At 42.1% G+C, this 15,383-nt stretch overlaps 1 protein-coding gene across 8 annotated transcripts in view; it reads left to right on the top strand.

Annotated features, from left to right (window-relative positions):
* HUWE1 (HECT, UBA and WWE domain containing E3 ubiquitin protein ligase 1) overlaps window positions 1-15,383 on the top strand; it is a 143,792-nt gene that overhangs the window by 105,333 nt on the left and 23,076 nt on the right. For 6 of the 8 annotated variants that reach the window (XM_032619088.1, XM_032619085.1, XM_032619087.1 and 3 more), the window contains 11 exons: window positions 1,166-1,311; window positions 1,725-1,791; window positions 4,124-4,338; window positions 7,619-7,830; window positions 8,313-8,495; window positions 10,845-11,017; window positions 11,367-11,515; window positions 12,279-12,354; window positions 13,237-13,335; window positions 13,924-14,057; window positions 14,246-14,414. In XM_032619088.1, the coding sequence (XP_032474979.1) occupies window positions 1,166-1,311; window positions 1,725-1,791; window positions 4,124-4,338; window positions 7,619-7,830; window positions 8,313-8,495; window positions 10,845-11,017; window positions 11,367-11,515; window positions 12,279-12,354; window positions 13,237-13,335; window positions 13,924-14,057; window positions 14,246-14,414 (1,623 nt within the window). The remainder of the gene's footprint in view (window positions 1-1,165; window positions 1,312-1,724; window positions 1,792-4,123; window positions 4,339-7,618; window positions 7,831-8,312; window positions 8,496-10,844; window positions 11,018-11,366; window positions 11,516-12,278; window positions 12,355-13,236; window positions 13,336-13,923; window positions 14,058-14,245; window positions 14,415-15,383) is intronic. The other 2 variants (XM_032619086.1, XM_032619091.1) reach the window with 2 other exon arrangements.

Genomic DNA, 15,383 nt, shown 5'->3' with positions numbered 1-15,383 from the left:
AGGCTGGGCACTTTGTTTAGGTCACTTCAGCTAACTCATGGCTTAGTGAGTACTCAAGTATTTGCCCACTCTCTGGGAATCAAGATGAAGAAGACACATAGCCACTTCTCTGAAGAAGTTAATAGTCATACAGTATGAATGATAAGGATAAGGAGATTGCCAGAATCTTTTGTATGAGAGTACATCCCATACAGAGGGAAGAATGAACAAAGATTAAAAAGGAGAGGGCTTCCCTGGTGGCGCAGTGGTTGAGAGTCCGCCTGCTGATGCAGGGGACACGGGTTCGTGCCCCGGTCCGGGAGGATCCCACGTGCCGCGGAGCGGCTGGGCCCGTGGGCCATGGCCACTGGGCCTGCGTGTCCGGAGCCTGTGCTCTGCAACAGGAGAGGCCCGCGTACCGCAAAAAAAAAAAAAAAGGAGATAATAAGTGGGTTGAGCAGGTTGAAAATAGAATACCAAGAAGTCTCCAATGTTTTCACTCTCAGAAACAAAACATAGTTGTTGCCCAAAGATCTGGGAACAATATTAGAAGGTGTGGCTAGGCTTCCTGACCTCTGAGACCACCATCCCTATCTTTTGTCCTTAGTTAAGGTGCTGCTTTTAAGTATTGGGAAAGTCATGAATGAATTGCCTGGAACTCAAGTTCCATTCCAGTCAGATCCTTCTGGATTTTATTCAGGACATACTTATTTGATAGGTCCCACAGAATTGCCAAAAGTTGATGAACAGTGCATTTAACAAGTCAAGAAAATCTGAGTCTTTACTTTAGTGCTTTTCATCCATACATCACTCTAATCCTTATAGAGCTCCTTGCTTTACCCCACTTCCTAAACCCTCCTCCCCCCCAAAATAATAATAATAATAATTTAGCTATATATAGCAACCATTTATTGACCTCTCACTGTACTAGGCAAAATGTCAGGTATGTTCATTTAAGCTTAGTAGTGACAACTAAGGACAGTGAGGAGAGTAAATTGCCTGTGGTCACAAAACTAGTTATAGAATGAGGCTTTCAACCATGCTCTCTCTACATTTCTCATTCTTAAATCAAAGCCTAGCAATATTACCTTGTAAACACTTGTAGCAACTTGGAGCAAAATTGACCAGGCTACCAGATGGTCATTAACATTGCACAGTCTAAAGAGTTTTGTTTTTATTTTTCTAGCAGACAAATCTGATCCTAAACCTGGGGGTATGACTCAAGAGGTTGGACAGCTCCTGCAAGACATGGGTGATGATGTATACCAGCAGTACCGGTCACTTACCCGTCAGAGCAGTGACTTTGACACACAGCCAGGATTTTCCATTAATGTAAGTCAGCTCCAGCCTTCTATCTGCCTTCTCCCTTTTCAGTACCTACTACGGGATATAGGGTTATGCCAGGGATATTTCAAAGGTATTAATTTTGATGTATCTATAAATTATCTGTTGCCTAAAAATGAAGATCGGGTTGTCCCTGGGATTTTCTTTTTTCTCCTTGGATTAGAAATGTTTCTTTAATTCATTTTTCATTCTCATCTTCCCCCGTTCCCTTTCCCCTCAAGCTTCCAGTCGCTGTTTATAATGATGGCTTCCCACGGATTATAGTATACAGAAGGAAAAGGTGGTTAAAAGATAAAGAGAGTCTATAACATTTACAGCCAGTACCCTGAAAAGGAGTCCTGCCATTTGGGGACAACTCTCTTTGAAATTAATAATGGCTCAGGAGTTTTCTTCCTCCATAGAGTCAGGTCTTTGCTGCAGATGGTGCCTCCACTGAGACTTCCACATCTGGGACAGCCCAAGGAGAAGGTAATGGTTTGCTTTTCTCTTTTGTTCTTATTTCTTGAGAAGACAGCTTGAAGAAACGGAGTGTCCTGGGCAGACAGTAGGGGAATACAGGCATAATTGTCACGTTTACTTGCGTAAGTGAACTTTCTCGGGGGTGAGCTCAGTCTTCTGTAAACAAAAGGTCCATCCCAGTTATCTGAGACCAGATTAGGTCTTTATATTCTTCAGGAATTCAGGAATACATGCAGATCTCCTTAGAGCTAGCAGCTCAGGACTGTAGGCCCCATTGCTACCAGCTCTAGAAATTACAGTGCTTTCTTTAGGGTCTTTAGAAGACTGCCATTTGATTCCCCCAGTGAGAGCTGGTGCTATAGGCACAACAGTGATGTTAAAGAGTGTCCATTAATGACCCAGAGCCAAGTAAATCAAAGACCCTGGGCCCAAAAGCCAGCTTTCTATATCAACATTTCACGCGTGCCTACGTTTTCTTATTGGGATCTATTCCATTTCATAGTATATGGCATCCTGGCCCTGCACCCACTCCTCATTATATGCTAAAGTTAATGGAACTTGCCATTAAAAAGAATGAAATTTTCAGCAACATGGATGGGCTTCGAGGGCATTATGCTAAGTGAAATAAGTCAGACAGAGAAAGACAAATACTGTATGGTATCACTTATACATGGAATCTAAAAAAATAAACTAGTAGGACTTTGCTGGTGGTGCAGTGGTTAAGAATCCTCCTGCCAGTGTGGGGGACATGGGTTTGATCCCTGGTCCAGGAAGATCCCACATGTCGCAGAGCAACTAAGCCCATGTACCACAACTACTGAGCTTGCACTCTAGAGCCCGCGAGCCACAACTACTGAGCTTGCACTCTAGAGCCCGCGAGCCGCAACTGCTGAGCTACTACTGAGCTACTACTAAACTACTAAAGCCTGCACGCCGCAACTACTGAGCCTGCGTGCCTAGAGCCCGTGCTCCACAACAAGAGAAGCCACCGCAATGAGAAGCCTATGCACCACAACAAAGAGTAGACACCACTCGCCGTAACTATAGAAAACCTGCGTGCAGCAATGAAGACCCAATGCAGCCAAAAAATAAATAAATTTTTAAATATATGTGTATATCTTTTAAAAACTAGTAAATATAACAAAAGAGGCAGACTCAACAGATACAGAGAACAAACTAGTGGTTACCAGTGGGGAGAAGGAAGAGGGGAGGGATGGTATAGGGGGTAGAGGATTAAGAAGTACAAACTATTAGCTATAAAATAAGCTACAAAGATATATTGTACAACATGGGGAATATAGAATAAATAAAGTTAATGGAACTGTGACTTAACTAACCCAGTAGTGGTTGCTGTGGTAACATCCTTTAGTTCTACTCTTTAAACCTCTCCGTATATTTCTTTTGGTAGCTTCCATGCTAGCTTATAGAACTTTGGTGCCAGTGACACTATTCTGGCTACAAGATTTATATGGTGGATTCTTACTTTCTAGCAGTTTCAACAGAGCCCATTGGCTACTTGCCAAGAATTAGAGAAACGTCATGTGGAAGCAATTCTAATGAGACCTTTCAAGAGCTCCTTCTCCTTGACAGGAAGGATCTTTGAAATCTAAGTTGAGATGTACTTAATGCCAGTTTAGTCCCTGGAGGATAAGCTTAAAAGGCTAATAATTAGTAAAATACTGGTTAACTCATTTTGGTGGACTTACTGCTCATATGTAGTGTATAGTATGGGTGATGGTAGTATCATTCAAGGGAAGCATCATTGCCCACTATGTGGCAGACTATAGTAGACACCAAAATGAATCAGATTCATTCCCTGCACTTAAAGAATTTTGTCTAGTGAGGGTGACATGCAGTGCTTTTAGTACAAGATAACTGCTGGAATGGAGGCGTGCTGGGATAAGATATAGTGGGCACATGATAATGATAGCATGTCAGTATGCCTGGATGAAGCAGGAAAGCATTTATAGAGGAGATCATCTTTTGAGCTTAGCTAGATTAAGTAAATGTGTGCCACACAGACATGTGGGAAGAAGAGGTAAAAGTGTATACAAGGCATGTTTGGAGAACTACTATTAGTACAGTATTTCTGGAACATAAAATGTATAAGAGGAGGGAAATGGCGGAAGATGTGTGAACAGTTGGGTAAAGCCTGTCTGTTGTAACTATATCCGTAGAGCACATCTGAGACCTGTGTCATAGTAGCTATATGTCTTTCCACTGCAGTAGGAGGAGGGCATTCAGTTTGTACTAGTGGCCTGAAGTTTCCTTTCCACCTAAGACTTGATTTTGCCAATATTCCAGTGTGGAATTGAACCAGTGTTTGGCTCTTTCTCAACAGCTTCAACTCCGGAGGAGTCTCGGGATGGGAAGAAAGATAAAGAAGGGGACCGGGCGTCTGAGGAAGGCAAGCAGAAAGGCAAGGGCAGCAAACCGTTAATGCCCACCTCCACTATTCTTCGGCTTCTGGCAGAGTTGGTGAGATCCTATGTTGGTATTGCTACCCTGATTGCCAACTACAGCTATACTGTGGGCCAGTCTGAGCTGATCAAAGAGGTAAGATTTCTAATTTCTGCTTAATATTTTATACTGTTATCATTTGGATACCTGCTATGTGTTGGATGTTTTGCTAGGAGCCCGTGCATGCTAACCCAGTGATGAGAGAGGCAGAGGCCTCTTAAGACACATTAAAGAGCTAGGCCTTTTTTTCCATGATGTGGAGCCATCAGGCTCATTTGCAGGGAGTGAATTGATGTAGTCTGTTAATTTGTTTTGTAGAAAATCACTTGGTCTGCCTTATTAGAGACTGCAAAAGGCAAGGTTGGAGTCAGAGAGACCAGTCAGGACGCTGATATAGTAGTCTAGGTAATACAGGACCTTGATGAAGTTGGTGGGGGAAATGAATGAGTTGAAGAGATGTTTTAACAGTAGAAATGGACGAGAGTGGATTTGGAGGATAAAGGTGAAATCAAGGACTCGAGAGATGTTTCTTGTTTTGTTTTTTTTATTCCTTTTGTTAGAAGAGGAAATGGTTTGAAGAGAAAATATAGAATTTGAGAGGTATCTGTGGATCACCTAGGTAAAGGTATCTAGGAGACAGGAGAATAAATGAAGTACACAGTATTGGAGCTTATCTTCCAGATGTACTCACACCTGTGCAAAGACACCTGATGTAACAGTATTGGTAATAAATAGAATATAAGAAAAGCCTAAATGTTCATCAGTAGAGCATGGGAAAGAATGAAGTCATATTTTATATGTCCTGATACAGAAATATCTTCAGGTTGGATTTTTCAAGTGAAAGGACACTTTAAGAAACCATATCATGTTCCCATATATGTAAAAGGGGTACCCAAGGAGGTTTTTTTCATAAAGGAGACCTTGTTTTGGAGGTCACATAGTTATTTTATGGTTAGTAAGCAGTAAAGGGTGTGAGAATGGAACAGGGGCAATAATGTTGCAGACAAAGAATCTATGACAGCAGCTGCCATTTTTTAAGCTATTTTTATCTTAATGCAAGCTTTTAAAATGCATACAAAAATACACAACTCCTAAGTGATTCACCAGTTAATTTTTCTTGGATGACTACCACTAAATTCAACATTAGAAACTCCACAAAAGCTAATCCCACTCACACCTTTGCACATCTCCCCTTCCCCTTGGAAATTCCATAAGGTCACCATTATCTTGTGTTCGTGAATTGGGTTTGTGCTTTATATAAGTGGAATCTTACAGTATGTCCTGTGTCTGGCTTCTTTTGCTTAACATGTTTGCAACTACATCTTTGTGTGTAGTTTTAGTTTATTTTCATTGCTGTATAGAATTCCATTGTGTGAATGTAACACAGTCTTATCCATTCTAGTGCTTATTGACAGTTGGCTAGTTTTCCTTTTGGAAGTATTAAAAGTAGTGCTGCTACAGTCACTCTCATACAGATGTCTTGGTGAACATACATAAGTTCGTGTCTGTGTGTGTATTTATACACACACACACTCACACACGTTCATACGTAAGTTCATATATTTCTGTTGGTTGCTATGTGCCTAGGAGTGGAGTTGCTGGTCTGTTCAGCTTTAGCAACTGATAACAAGTTTTCCAGAGCAGTTGTGTCAATTTATATTATCACCAGCACAGCATATGGGTGTTTGGATTATTTCACCTCCATGCCAATACTTAGTATTCCTGTTTTTCATTTTAACCATTCTAGTAGGTTCATACTGTTATTGCATTGTGGTTAAAATTTCCCTGTCTTTATTGGCCATTTGTATATTCTTTTTTGTGAAGTGTCCAAGTCTTTTATTCTTATTTTCTACTGAGTTCTTTATATATTCTGGATATAAGCCCTTTATGGAATATGTGTATTAAGTATACATTAGACGTTTATTTCAAAGCTTATACTCATTTATGCCAGTTGTAGTTATAATAGCATACTTATGGAATAAGACACTTAATTGCAAATTTATTAAGTATCTGCTTTAATATGTGTCAAGTCACCCACTTACTGGTACTGGGTACTCATAGGTGCTTTACAGATACTATTGATAATCCTCACCTCAGCACTGCAAGGTTGTTGGTATTGCTCCCCTTAACAGAGAGAAGAGAAGGCTCAGAGAGGTCAGTAACTTGCCCAAGGCCACACTTCAGAGTAGCAAGACTAGGATTAGAGCCCAGGTCTCTGGTTTCAAATCCAGATTCCTTCCACTCAGTCATGGTTGCACGAATCCACTCAGTTGCCCAAATTGCAAGGCTTTTTTTTTTTTTTTTTTCAGTTTTTACTGGTAATGTTACACTTTTTTTCAGAAAACTGTTTTAACTTTGTATTTTATTCACTACTGGAAAATTTTTATTTCTAATAGTTAACAGGGTCACCTTATCTTATTACCCAGAGCCTAGAATTCTTCAATGCATTTTTTTAAAATATTTATTTATTTATTTGGCTGCACCGGGTCTTTGTTGCAGCACACGGGCTCTTTTAGTTGCAGCATGTGGGCTCTTGGTTGCAGCATGCAGGATCTAGTTCCCTGACCAGGGCTCAAACCCAGGCCCCCTGCATTGGGAGCTCGGAGTCTTAACCACTTGACCACCAGGGAGGTCCCTTCAATGCATTTTTTAAGTTGAGGTAAAATGCACATAAAACTAAGTATCTTAAAGTATACAGTTGAGTGGCGTAATTCATTGTCGTGCAACCATCATCTCTATCTAGTTCCAAAATCGCCCCTGCATTTTGATCCAAAATCTACTTGAATGACAACAGAACTAAGTTTCTTTCTAAGATAAAGAATTATCAGGGCAGAAATCATTTTTAGAGGGGGAGGGAAAGTCTGACTTAATTTCCTTCCCTGTTATTGGGCCTTTTTTGATATTTTAAGTAACCCTGCATTAACTATTTCTGCATATCCATATCTGTGACTGTGCTGTGTGTTTCTCATTCAACCCCTGCCAATTTTTAGCCCAGGGTCCTGGGCACATTGTAGGTTTCAGTAAATACTACAATTTAATTAGAAACTGGAGTAATTGTAGCACTGAATTAGGGATCAAGGTTTGAATCATTGCCATTGACTTAAGTTCTTTGGCGAGCCACATTTCTTTAGGCCTCAGATTAATGAAGATGTGTAAGCTTGTGAAAAATGAATGGAATTTGGAAGCATAAACTCGAGATTTGTTACTCACTTGGCTTGCACCTTTAAGTCTTGGTTTTTTCGTCTATAAAGTGGGCCTGATAATCATTGACTGGATGACTCCAAGGATCAGTTCTGTATGCGTGTACCTTGTTGATGTGCAAACAGTATGGCGTAACTGTGCTTGTGAGTAAATGTCACGATTAATGACTTTTCAGGACTGCAGTGTGCTAGCTTTTGTCCTGGACCACCTCCTCCCACATACCCAGAATGCAGAAGACAAGGATACACCTGCCCTGGCCCGCCTATTCCTCGCAAGCCTGGCTGCCGCAGGGAGTGGCACAGATGCCCAGGTGGCCCTTGTGAATGAAGTAAAAGCAGCCCTGGGAAGGGCACTGGCTATGGCTGAGAGTACAGAGAAACATGCCAGGTAAAATCAATGCCTGACTTAGTGCTACGTGCCTGACTTAGTGCTAATAACCAGTAGCATCCCCTAACTTCATTCTTGTCCCATGGATTCCTTGCATTTGAACAAGAGTTCTGGTCATACTGACACTGTACATTCTCTGGTTCTCTCAGATAGTTCTAGTGCTACCAAATACCCAAAGCACTAATGACACTTGGAGGAGGTGGGTAAACGGCTTAGAGAAAACAAAGGGATGTTTTCATTATATTTCTAGGGTCTTCAAGTAAGAAGTTGAGGGGGTTATTCAACTTTACTTTTTCACATTATGTTTAAAGAAAATGAAGAATGCCTCCACCCAGGGAGTGAGTTCTTTCTTACCTGTTTAGATGTTACTTCCAGAAGGAAACACAGAAGAAACCAGGAGGGTTATCTGAGGCAAGTTAGTGAAGACGTGGCCTAAGAATGGGCTGTATTCACATGATAGAGATGTCAAACTTCTCTCCTAGGCTTCAGGCAGTGATGTGTATCATCAGTACTATCATGGAGTCCTGCCCCTCCACCTCCAGTTTCTACAGCAGTGCAACAGCCAAGACCCAACACAATGGCATGAACAACATCATTCGACTCTTCCTGAAGAAGGGACTGGTTAATGACCTGGCCAGAGTGCCTCACAGCCTGGACCTGTCCAGGTAAAATTATTCCTGACCTCCAGCACCAGGCTTTTGCCCTCTTCTTAATCGTGCTTCATACTTGTCCATTTGCCTAGTATTTCATGTATCCTTGCCAGATAAGTAATTAGCAGCCAGTGTGATAGGAAGAGTTTGGATGTAGGCGGGAACCTGAGTTCTTAGTATTGTTGCTTTTAAGCAAGGCACTTTCCTTTCTTTGGGCCTTAGTTCTCTCATTTGCCGCAAACTCATGAGTTGGTCTGTATCAGTTTTTTCCCAAGCTTCCCCCCTCTTAATTATTGTAAGATTATTATGGACCTTGTATTACATCTGGTTATGTCCTCTGAGTCTCTGTTATTCTAATACAGGTCCTTAATTTTTTTAATCTTCATTTTATTGCTGTTGTTCATGAACGAATTTATTGAAGTGATCAGACCTGTAGAATGTTTTCCTAGATTTGGTCCAGTTGGTTCCACGCAGTGTAGTTTAACTTGTTGCTTTTACTCCCTGTTTGCTGTAAGCTTAGAGGTAGAGGCTTAATGGAGCAATTTAAACATTATTTGGCTAGGATATATCATAGATGATGATGTACATTTCATATTGTATCATGGGGAAATGCATCTCTTTGAACTACCATTAATCATGATAAGATTGACCACTAGGGTAGAGTGATAATCATCATTGTACTGTTATATTTTCCTCCTTACCAGAAAATAACAGTGTTATTACTTCAGCACTGTACAAATGTCTAGTTCCCTATCAACCATATACCTAATTAATGGTCTTAACACCAGTTGATAATCCTTGCCTGTGTCTTTTAATTTCTTAGAGGGTTATCGATGACAACTTTGTAATTTCTGTCATTCCTTCTACATTATTAGCTGCTATATTTCTGTGATTCTAGCTCCAGTTCAAGAGGGAAAGTTGGTTACCCTATAATACAGTTCCTACTAAAAAGCCAGGATAAAAACTTAATTTTTTCCCTTCAGTCACCAATTTTCAGAGTAAAGTCAAAAATGGATTAAACTCCACCTCAAATACGAGCTCTGGCTTTCTATTTTCTGTGTAGTATTATGGACTCATGAATTTTCCTTGATTTTTAAAATCTGATTGAATTACTTGGATCACTACAGTTATCCTTCTTTTCATGCTCATCCTTCATGTTCTTTTTCATTACACCTTTGGGCTTATGGGACCTCTTCAAACTGACTTCTTTGTTCTTTTGATAGCAACCTCATCAGTTTTTTTAAATGTTTAAAAATTTTGAGCTCACAGTATAATGAGCACTGTATGTCTCACCTAGATTAACCAGTGGTTAGCATTCTGTCCTATTTGCCTTAGTTCCCCCCCTCCTCTTTTCGTGAGGTAAATCATTTGAAATTTGTTATAAACGTGATGCTTAACCTCTGAATACTTCAGCATGTGTCTCCTAAGAACAAACATTCCATTACATAGCTAAAATACCATCATCACCTCTAAGAAGCTTACCATTAATATAATAATACTCACTATGTACTTCATATTCATCTATCTCCAATTATTCCAAGAATGTCTTTATATCCCGGGGGAGAGTGTGTTGATCCAGGATCCAGAGAGCATCATTCATTGCATTTGATTGCCACATGTCTCTTATTTTTTTGACATTTGACTGTTTTGAAGAGTCCAGAAGGTCGAATGTCTTATAGAACATCCCATAGTCTGGATTTGTCTAATTGCTTCCTTATGGTTAGGTTCAGGGTAAATTTTTTTTGGCAAGAATACTACATAGGTGATGTTTGCCTTTCTCAGTGCATCACATCAGGAGACGCATAATGCCACTTGGTCCCATTATTGGGTGATGCTAAGTTTGATCACATAGTTAATGGTTAGAGTTCCACTTTGTATTAACAAATTATCCGTGAGGTGATGCTTTAAGTTCACGTGAAGATCACGTGAATATCCTATGCCCTGAAGATTTTTAACTCAGTAGTTTTAGCATTCACTAGTGGTCTTTACCTAGATCACTTAACATTGCTGGTTGCAGTGATAGTTTTCTGATTCTCTCATTCCTGTTTATTAGCTGGCATTCTTATATAAAGAAGACCTTTTTCTGCCTGCATTTGTATCTCTGTGGCTGCAGATTATATTTAATGTGTTATAATCTATTACCATCATTATTCTTTTTGATGCTAAGGTTTGGCCTGTGGTAATGACCCCATTAATTCTTTAAAGCCTTCTTGCTTTTGAAGGCCTTCTGGCACAAGATGTCTCAGGCTCACCTTATACCTTCCATGTCCCATTCCTGGGATCAGTTGTTACTCTGATGAGCCTTGGTCCCTTTTAGTATGGATTTCTGTGCTCAGTTCATCTCTGTATCTTCCTTTATCTCAGTCCCAACATGGCCAACACAGTCAATGCTGCTCTGAAGCCTTTGGAAACACTTTCCCGGATTGTGAACCAGCCCAGTAGCCTTTTTGGCAGCAAGAGTGCTTCTAGCAAGAGCAAGTCTGAGCAGGATGCCCAAGGAGCTGCTCAGGACTCTAATAGCAACCAACAGGACCCAGGTAGGGAATCAGCCAATGGACTGGAGAGCTGGCCGGGTGGGTGTAGTTATTTTATGGGCATGGCATCACAACTGTTCTAGCTTGGTATTGTTTCCCTGGGAACTTGCTGGCCTTCCACAGATCTGTCATAGTGGCGTGGGAATCTGCCCCACAAAGAATTCCTTAAAATTGCAGCCTTATTTGGCTATCCTCACACGTAGCCTTGTCTTTTCCTTTGTCACCCATTCATTTATTCTCTGAGAACTTGTAAATTTGCCCAGGGAAGGGACCTTACTGTCTTACGCTTGTCTCATGGTGCCCTGCACATAGGCACCCTTTGATTATTTTGCTGGTTGGTTGATTGTTTCAGGCGAGCCTGGGGAAGCAGAAGTGCAGGAGGAGGATCATGATGTCACTCAGACAGAGGTGGCAGATGGGGATATCATGGATGGGGAGGCTGAAACCGACTCAGTGGTGATTGCTGGGCAGCCTGAGGTGCTCAGTTCACAAGAGATGCAGGTAGGGAGGCAGATCACCCAGCATACCCCTGTTGTGGTGCTGAACCAAACCCCCAAGTGGTGTGGGTGGGTGAGTACTTTAGATCCTTGCCTAAATTCATTTGTCTATTTTGCAGAGGAGCACAGATGATAATGCTTAGTAGATGCTCAGTAAATGTGTTTGAATTGTATTAAATGAGGGGTGGGTGCAGAGCCAGGATGCCATATACTATCTATAAAATGGAGTAGATCCCAACAAGAAAACATAGGCACGGGTGAAATGTTGATATAGAAAGCTGGCCTGAGCCCTTTGGGCCTAGGGTCTTTGATTTACTTGGTTCTGGTCATTAATGGACGCTCCTTAACATCACTGTTGTGCCTATAGCACCAGCTCTCACTGGGGCATTCAAATGGCAGTCTTCTACAGACCCTAAAGAAAGCATTGTAATTTCTGGAGCTGGTAGCAGTGGTAAGAAATGGGGCCTACAGTCCTGAGCTGCTAGCTCTAAGGAGATCTGCGTGTATTCCTGAATTCCTGAAGAGTATAAAGACTTAATCTGGTCTCAGATACCTGGGATGGACCCATTTGAAGGGCAGTCTGAGTGTGGATTGGCAGCATGTGGTAGTTGCTGTGCTCTTAGCACCAAGTGTGTGGTGTTTCTGTAACATCCTCTGTCACATATTATCCTAGAAATATATGCTCCCTTGCTGGCTTTTTTTAGGGTTGAGCACCAGCACAATGATAGACTTGTGTGCATCCATATATATGTTCTATTTCTCTCCAGGTTGAGAATGAGCTGGAGGACCTGATAGATGAGTTGCTTGAGAGGGATGGCGGATCTGGGAACAGTACAATTATAGGTGAGAGCCCCAGAACTGAGTATAGCCTCTTCCTTTGCCTCAGTCTCTCTCGGGAGGACCCTTTTTCTCATCATCTGCTTGCTCAGCTCTGCCTAAGGGCTCATAGCCAGCCTAGATTGCTGCTTGTCTTGATGTTGACAGTCTTACAGATGAGAAATTCACAAGCCATCTACAGACCTGTGGCTGGTCTGAAGTGTTGCCTGTGTGGGGGAGGTGGAGGGGGTGGCCATCAGTATAGATAATACATCAGGCACATCATGGAGGCCTAGAGGAGGCTATAGGCACATCAAGAGTGTTTATTCATGGAGGCCTAGAGGAGGCTATGGAGGCTGTAGGGTGAGAAAGTACTTTCCTTTCAGTTCTTCAGTGAATCCAGGAGCTTTCTGCCTCTAAGTCTCAGTAGTGTAAAAAGAGTGATCATTCCCTAAGGATCTTTTACAACTTTTACAGCTGAGTTGTAAAAAAGTTGCTTTTTACAACTCAGGAAAAACAGCAAAGGTACTCTACTGTCACCTGGCTCCAAGGGTATATGTTACTTGTTTTTATTTTATTGATGAAGAAAATCAAAGGATAAACAGAAGTAAACATGTATTCTTAAACTTGACAAGGCTTTTTCACACCCATTATCCTCTGTGGTTTCACAGTTAGTGGGATTGGCAGGGCAGATGTGATCATCCCATTTTACGTATGAGGAAACTGAGACTCAGACAGGTAAAGTGACTGGCCAAGCTCACCTAGCTAGTCAACAGCAGAGACACCAGGTCTTCCTCATCCAGAAAAATAGTGGATATCTGCTGGGTGTACATAGCTACTTTAGGCCCACCCAATCTGGAAAGGGAAGTCCTCTGTTGTTCAGTGAAGGCTCTGCTCTGTAACCTTCAGTGAGCAGAAGTGGAGAGGATGAATCACAAGAGGACGTGCTGATGGATGAAGCTCCTTCCAACCTCAGCCAAGCTTCCACCTTGCAGGCCAACCGAGAAGGTGAGAGTGCCGAGGCCGGAAAGGCCTCCCTTCTTGCCCTGCACGTCTGACAGACACTATACTAGGGTTTTCCTGGAGGCAGCTGCCCACATGTGCAGAATAAGGAAGCATCTGTCTGCATGCGCTGACATACACCATCCACTTTATCCTCAGCCAGTTTTTCAAATAACATGTTAACTACTGCTTGCCCAAAAGTTTGTCACTTCTTACTTGGTTCGCTTTCTTCTCACCCACCTGCTATCATCGCTCCAGATTCCTTCTTACCAACAGGATGCAGTCAGTAGCAAAGTAGGGCTGGAAAGGCAAGGGGGCACCAACAGACTTGGCCAAGTCCTAGACCATGGCTCCTCAAGCACCACCCTATAGCCAGCCTCCACATTCAGCCGCATGGCTCAGCATATTGATGCATTGGTTGGCACTCTCAGGAAATCGGGGCTGGCTCACTAAGTCTGTACATCACCCCAGATCTGGTTCTTCCTCTCCTAGAGTCAAATACCCCATCGCCTTCCCACTCAATCTGCTGGCCTGCACAGTAGCCTGTTTTCTAGCTACTCAGTATAGTCCTCCAATGTGCTCCCTTTGTTTTAGATTCCATGAATATCCTGGACCCTGAGGATGAGGAGGAGCACACTCAGGAAGAGGACAGCAGTGGCAGTAACGAGGATGAGGATGATAGTCAGGATGAAGAGGAGGAGGAGGAGGAAGATGAGGAAGATGATCAGGTGAGGGGGGACTGTGTTTTGGGTTGGTTCAGACATCCTCTTCCATGGGAACACACAGCTGGAGAAAACCAACAGTCTGGGTTGCTAGCCTCAGCGCCTCCCTCCCTCATGTGCAAATGTGGCCATGACACCAGACTTCAGAAAATCCTTACCTCCAGCAATTCTCCATCTCCTATTTTCCCCTTAAGGAGGATGATGAAGGTGAAGAGGGAGATGAAGACGATGACGACGATGGCTCTGAAATGGAATTGGATGAGGATTACCCTGATATGAACGCTTCTCCCTTGGTCCGATTTGAGCGCTTTGACCGGGAGGATGATCTCATCATTGAGTTTGACAACATGTTCTCCAGTGCTAGTAAGACACAGGGGCTCAGCTGGGTTTTATCTCTTGCTTCTTATACCCTGAACTAGAGCAGCTATCAATCTGATACAGAAAGCACCTCTTTTCTTATGCCAACTTCCTGGGGCAAGGGATATCTGAATCCATCTCTCTCAGTAAGTGTATACCTAGAAGGAGGAACTGTGAGAGGCTCCTTTTGTTCTCTCCACCTCAGTAAATAGGCAGCCAGCCATTTTAGAGCCTGGACAACTTGATGATTTGCTTGAATTAAAAAAAAAGTGAGACCAAGGCTGACTGCATCAGGCACCCTTGTGTACGCTACAGTGATAGGGCAATCACTAATCCTTATGTCTGTAACACTGGATCTTGAGAGTTTGGGTAGACACCTTTGAGCTTGGCATTGGGGAGTAGATTTGAACACATTCACTCTGTTCATCAAAAATGCATCTTTTCGGAGGAGAGAGTGAATCTCTTCTCTCTTCCCCCGTCAACGTCAGAGTTCCCTTTTAGCATCCAGTTCTTAAAACCAAGCTGTCTTGAGAAGGCAGGTCTTTACTCCCAAATCACAAGCATGATATAGCAGAAAACACTGAACTGTTCTGGTCTGTTGTCTTGGCCAAGTAGTCTCTTACCTCTTTGAGCCTCAGTTTGTCACCTTTGAGCCTCAGTTTGTCACCTGTAAATGAAAAATGTGAAAAGAAAAAAAATGGGGTGGATTACATAATTTTCAAGATACTTTCTATTTTGTGATTTTCTTTGCATTTTTGTGATTTCCATCAATCTTCCTTATTAAGTTGAGCCTCTGTCCATTCGGCAAATTGAACAAATATTTGAGGAGTGCCTACTGTGTCCTAGGTGCTAGGGATACGGCAATAAAAAAGAAAACAATCCTTTTCCCTCATAGGAGCTTATGGTCTATTAGGAATTATGAGTCAGCAGGCATTACATTGTAGTATGGTAAGAAAGCACAGAGTAAAGGGTTTT

Source organism: Phocoena sinus, chromosome X (assembly GCF_008692025.1).
Source record: "Phocoena sinus isolate mPhoSin1 chromosome X, mPhoSin1.pri, whole genome shotgun sequence".
Taxonomy (NCBI): domain Eukaryota; kingdom Metazoa; phylum Chordata; class Mammalia; order Artiodactyla; family Phocoenidae; genus Phocoena; species Phocoena sinus.
Note: the sequence above shows the minus strand (reverse complement) of the source record. Positions and strands in the feature narration are given on the sequence as shown.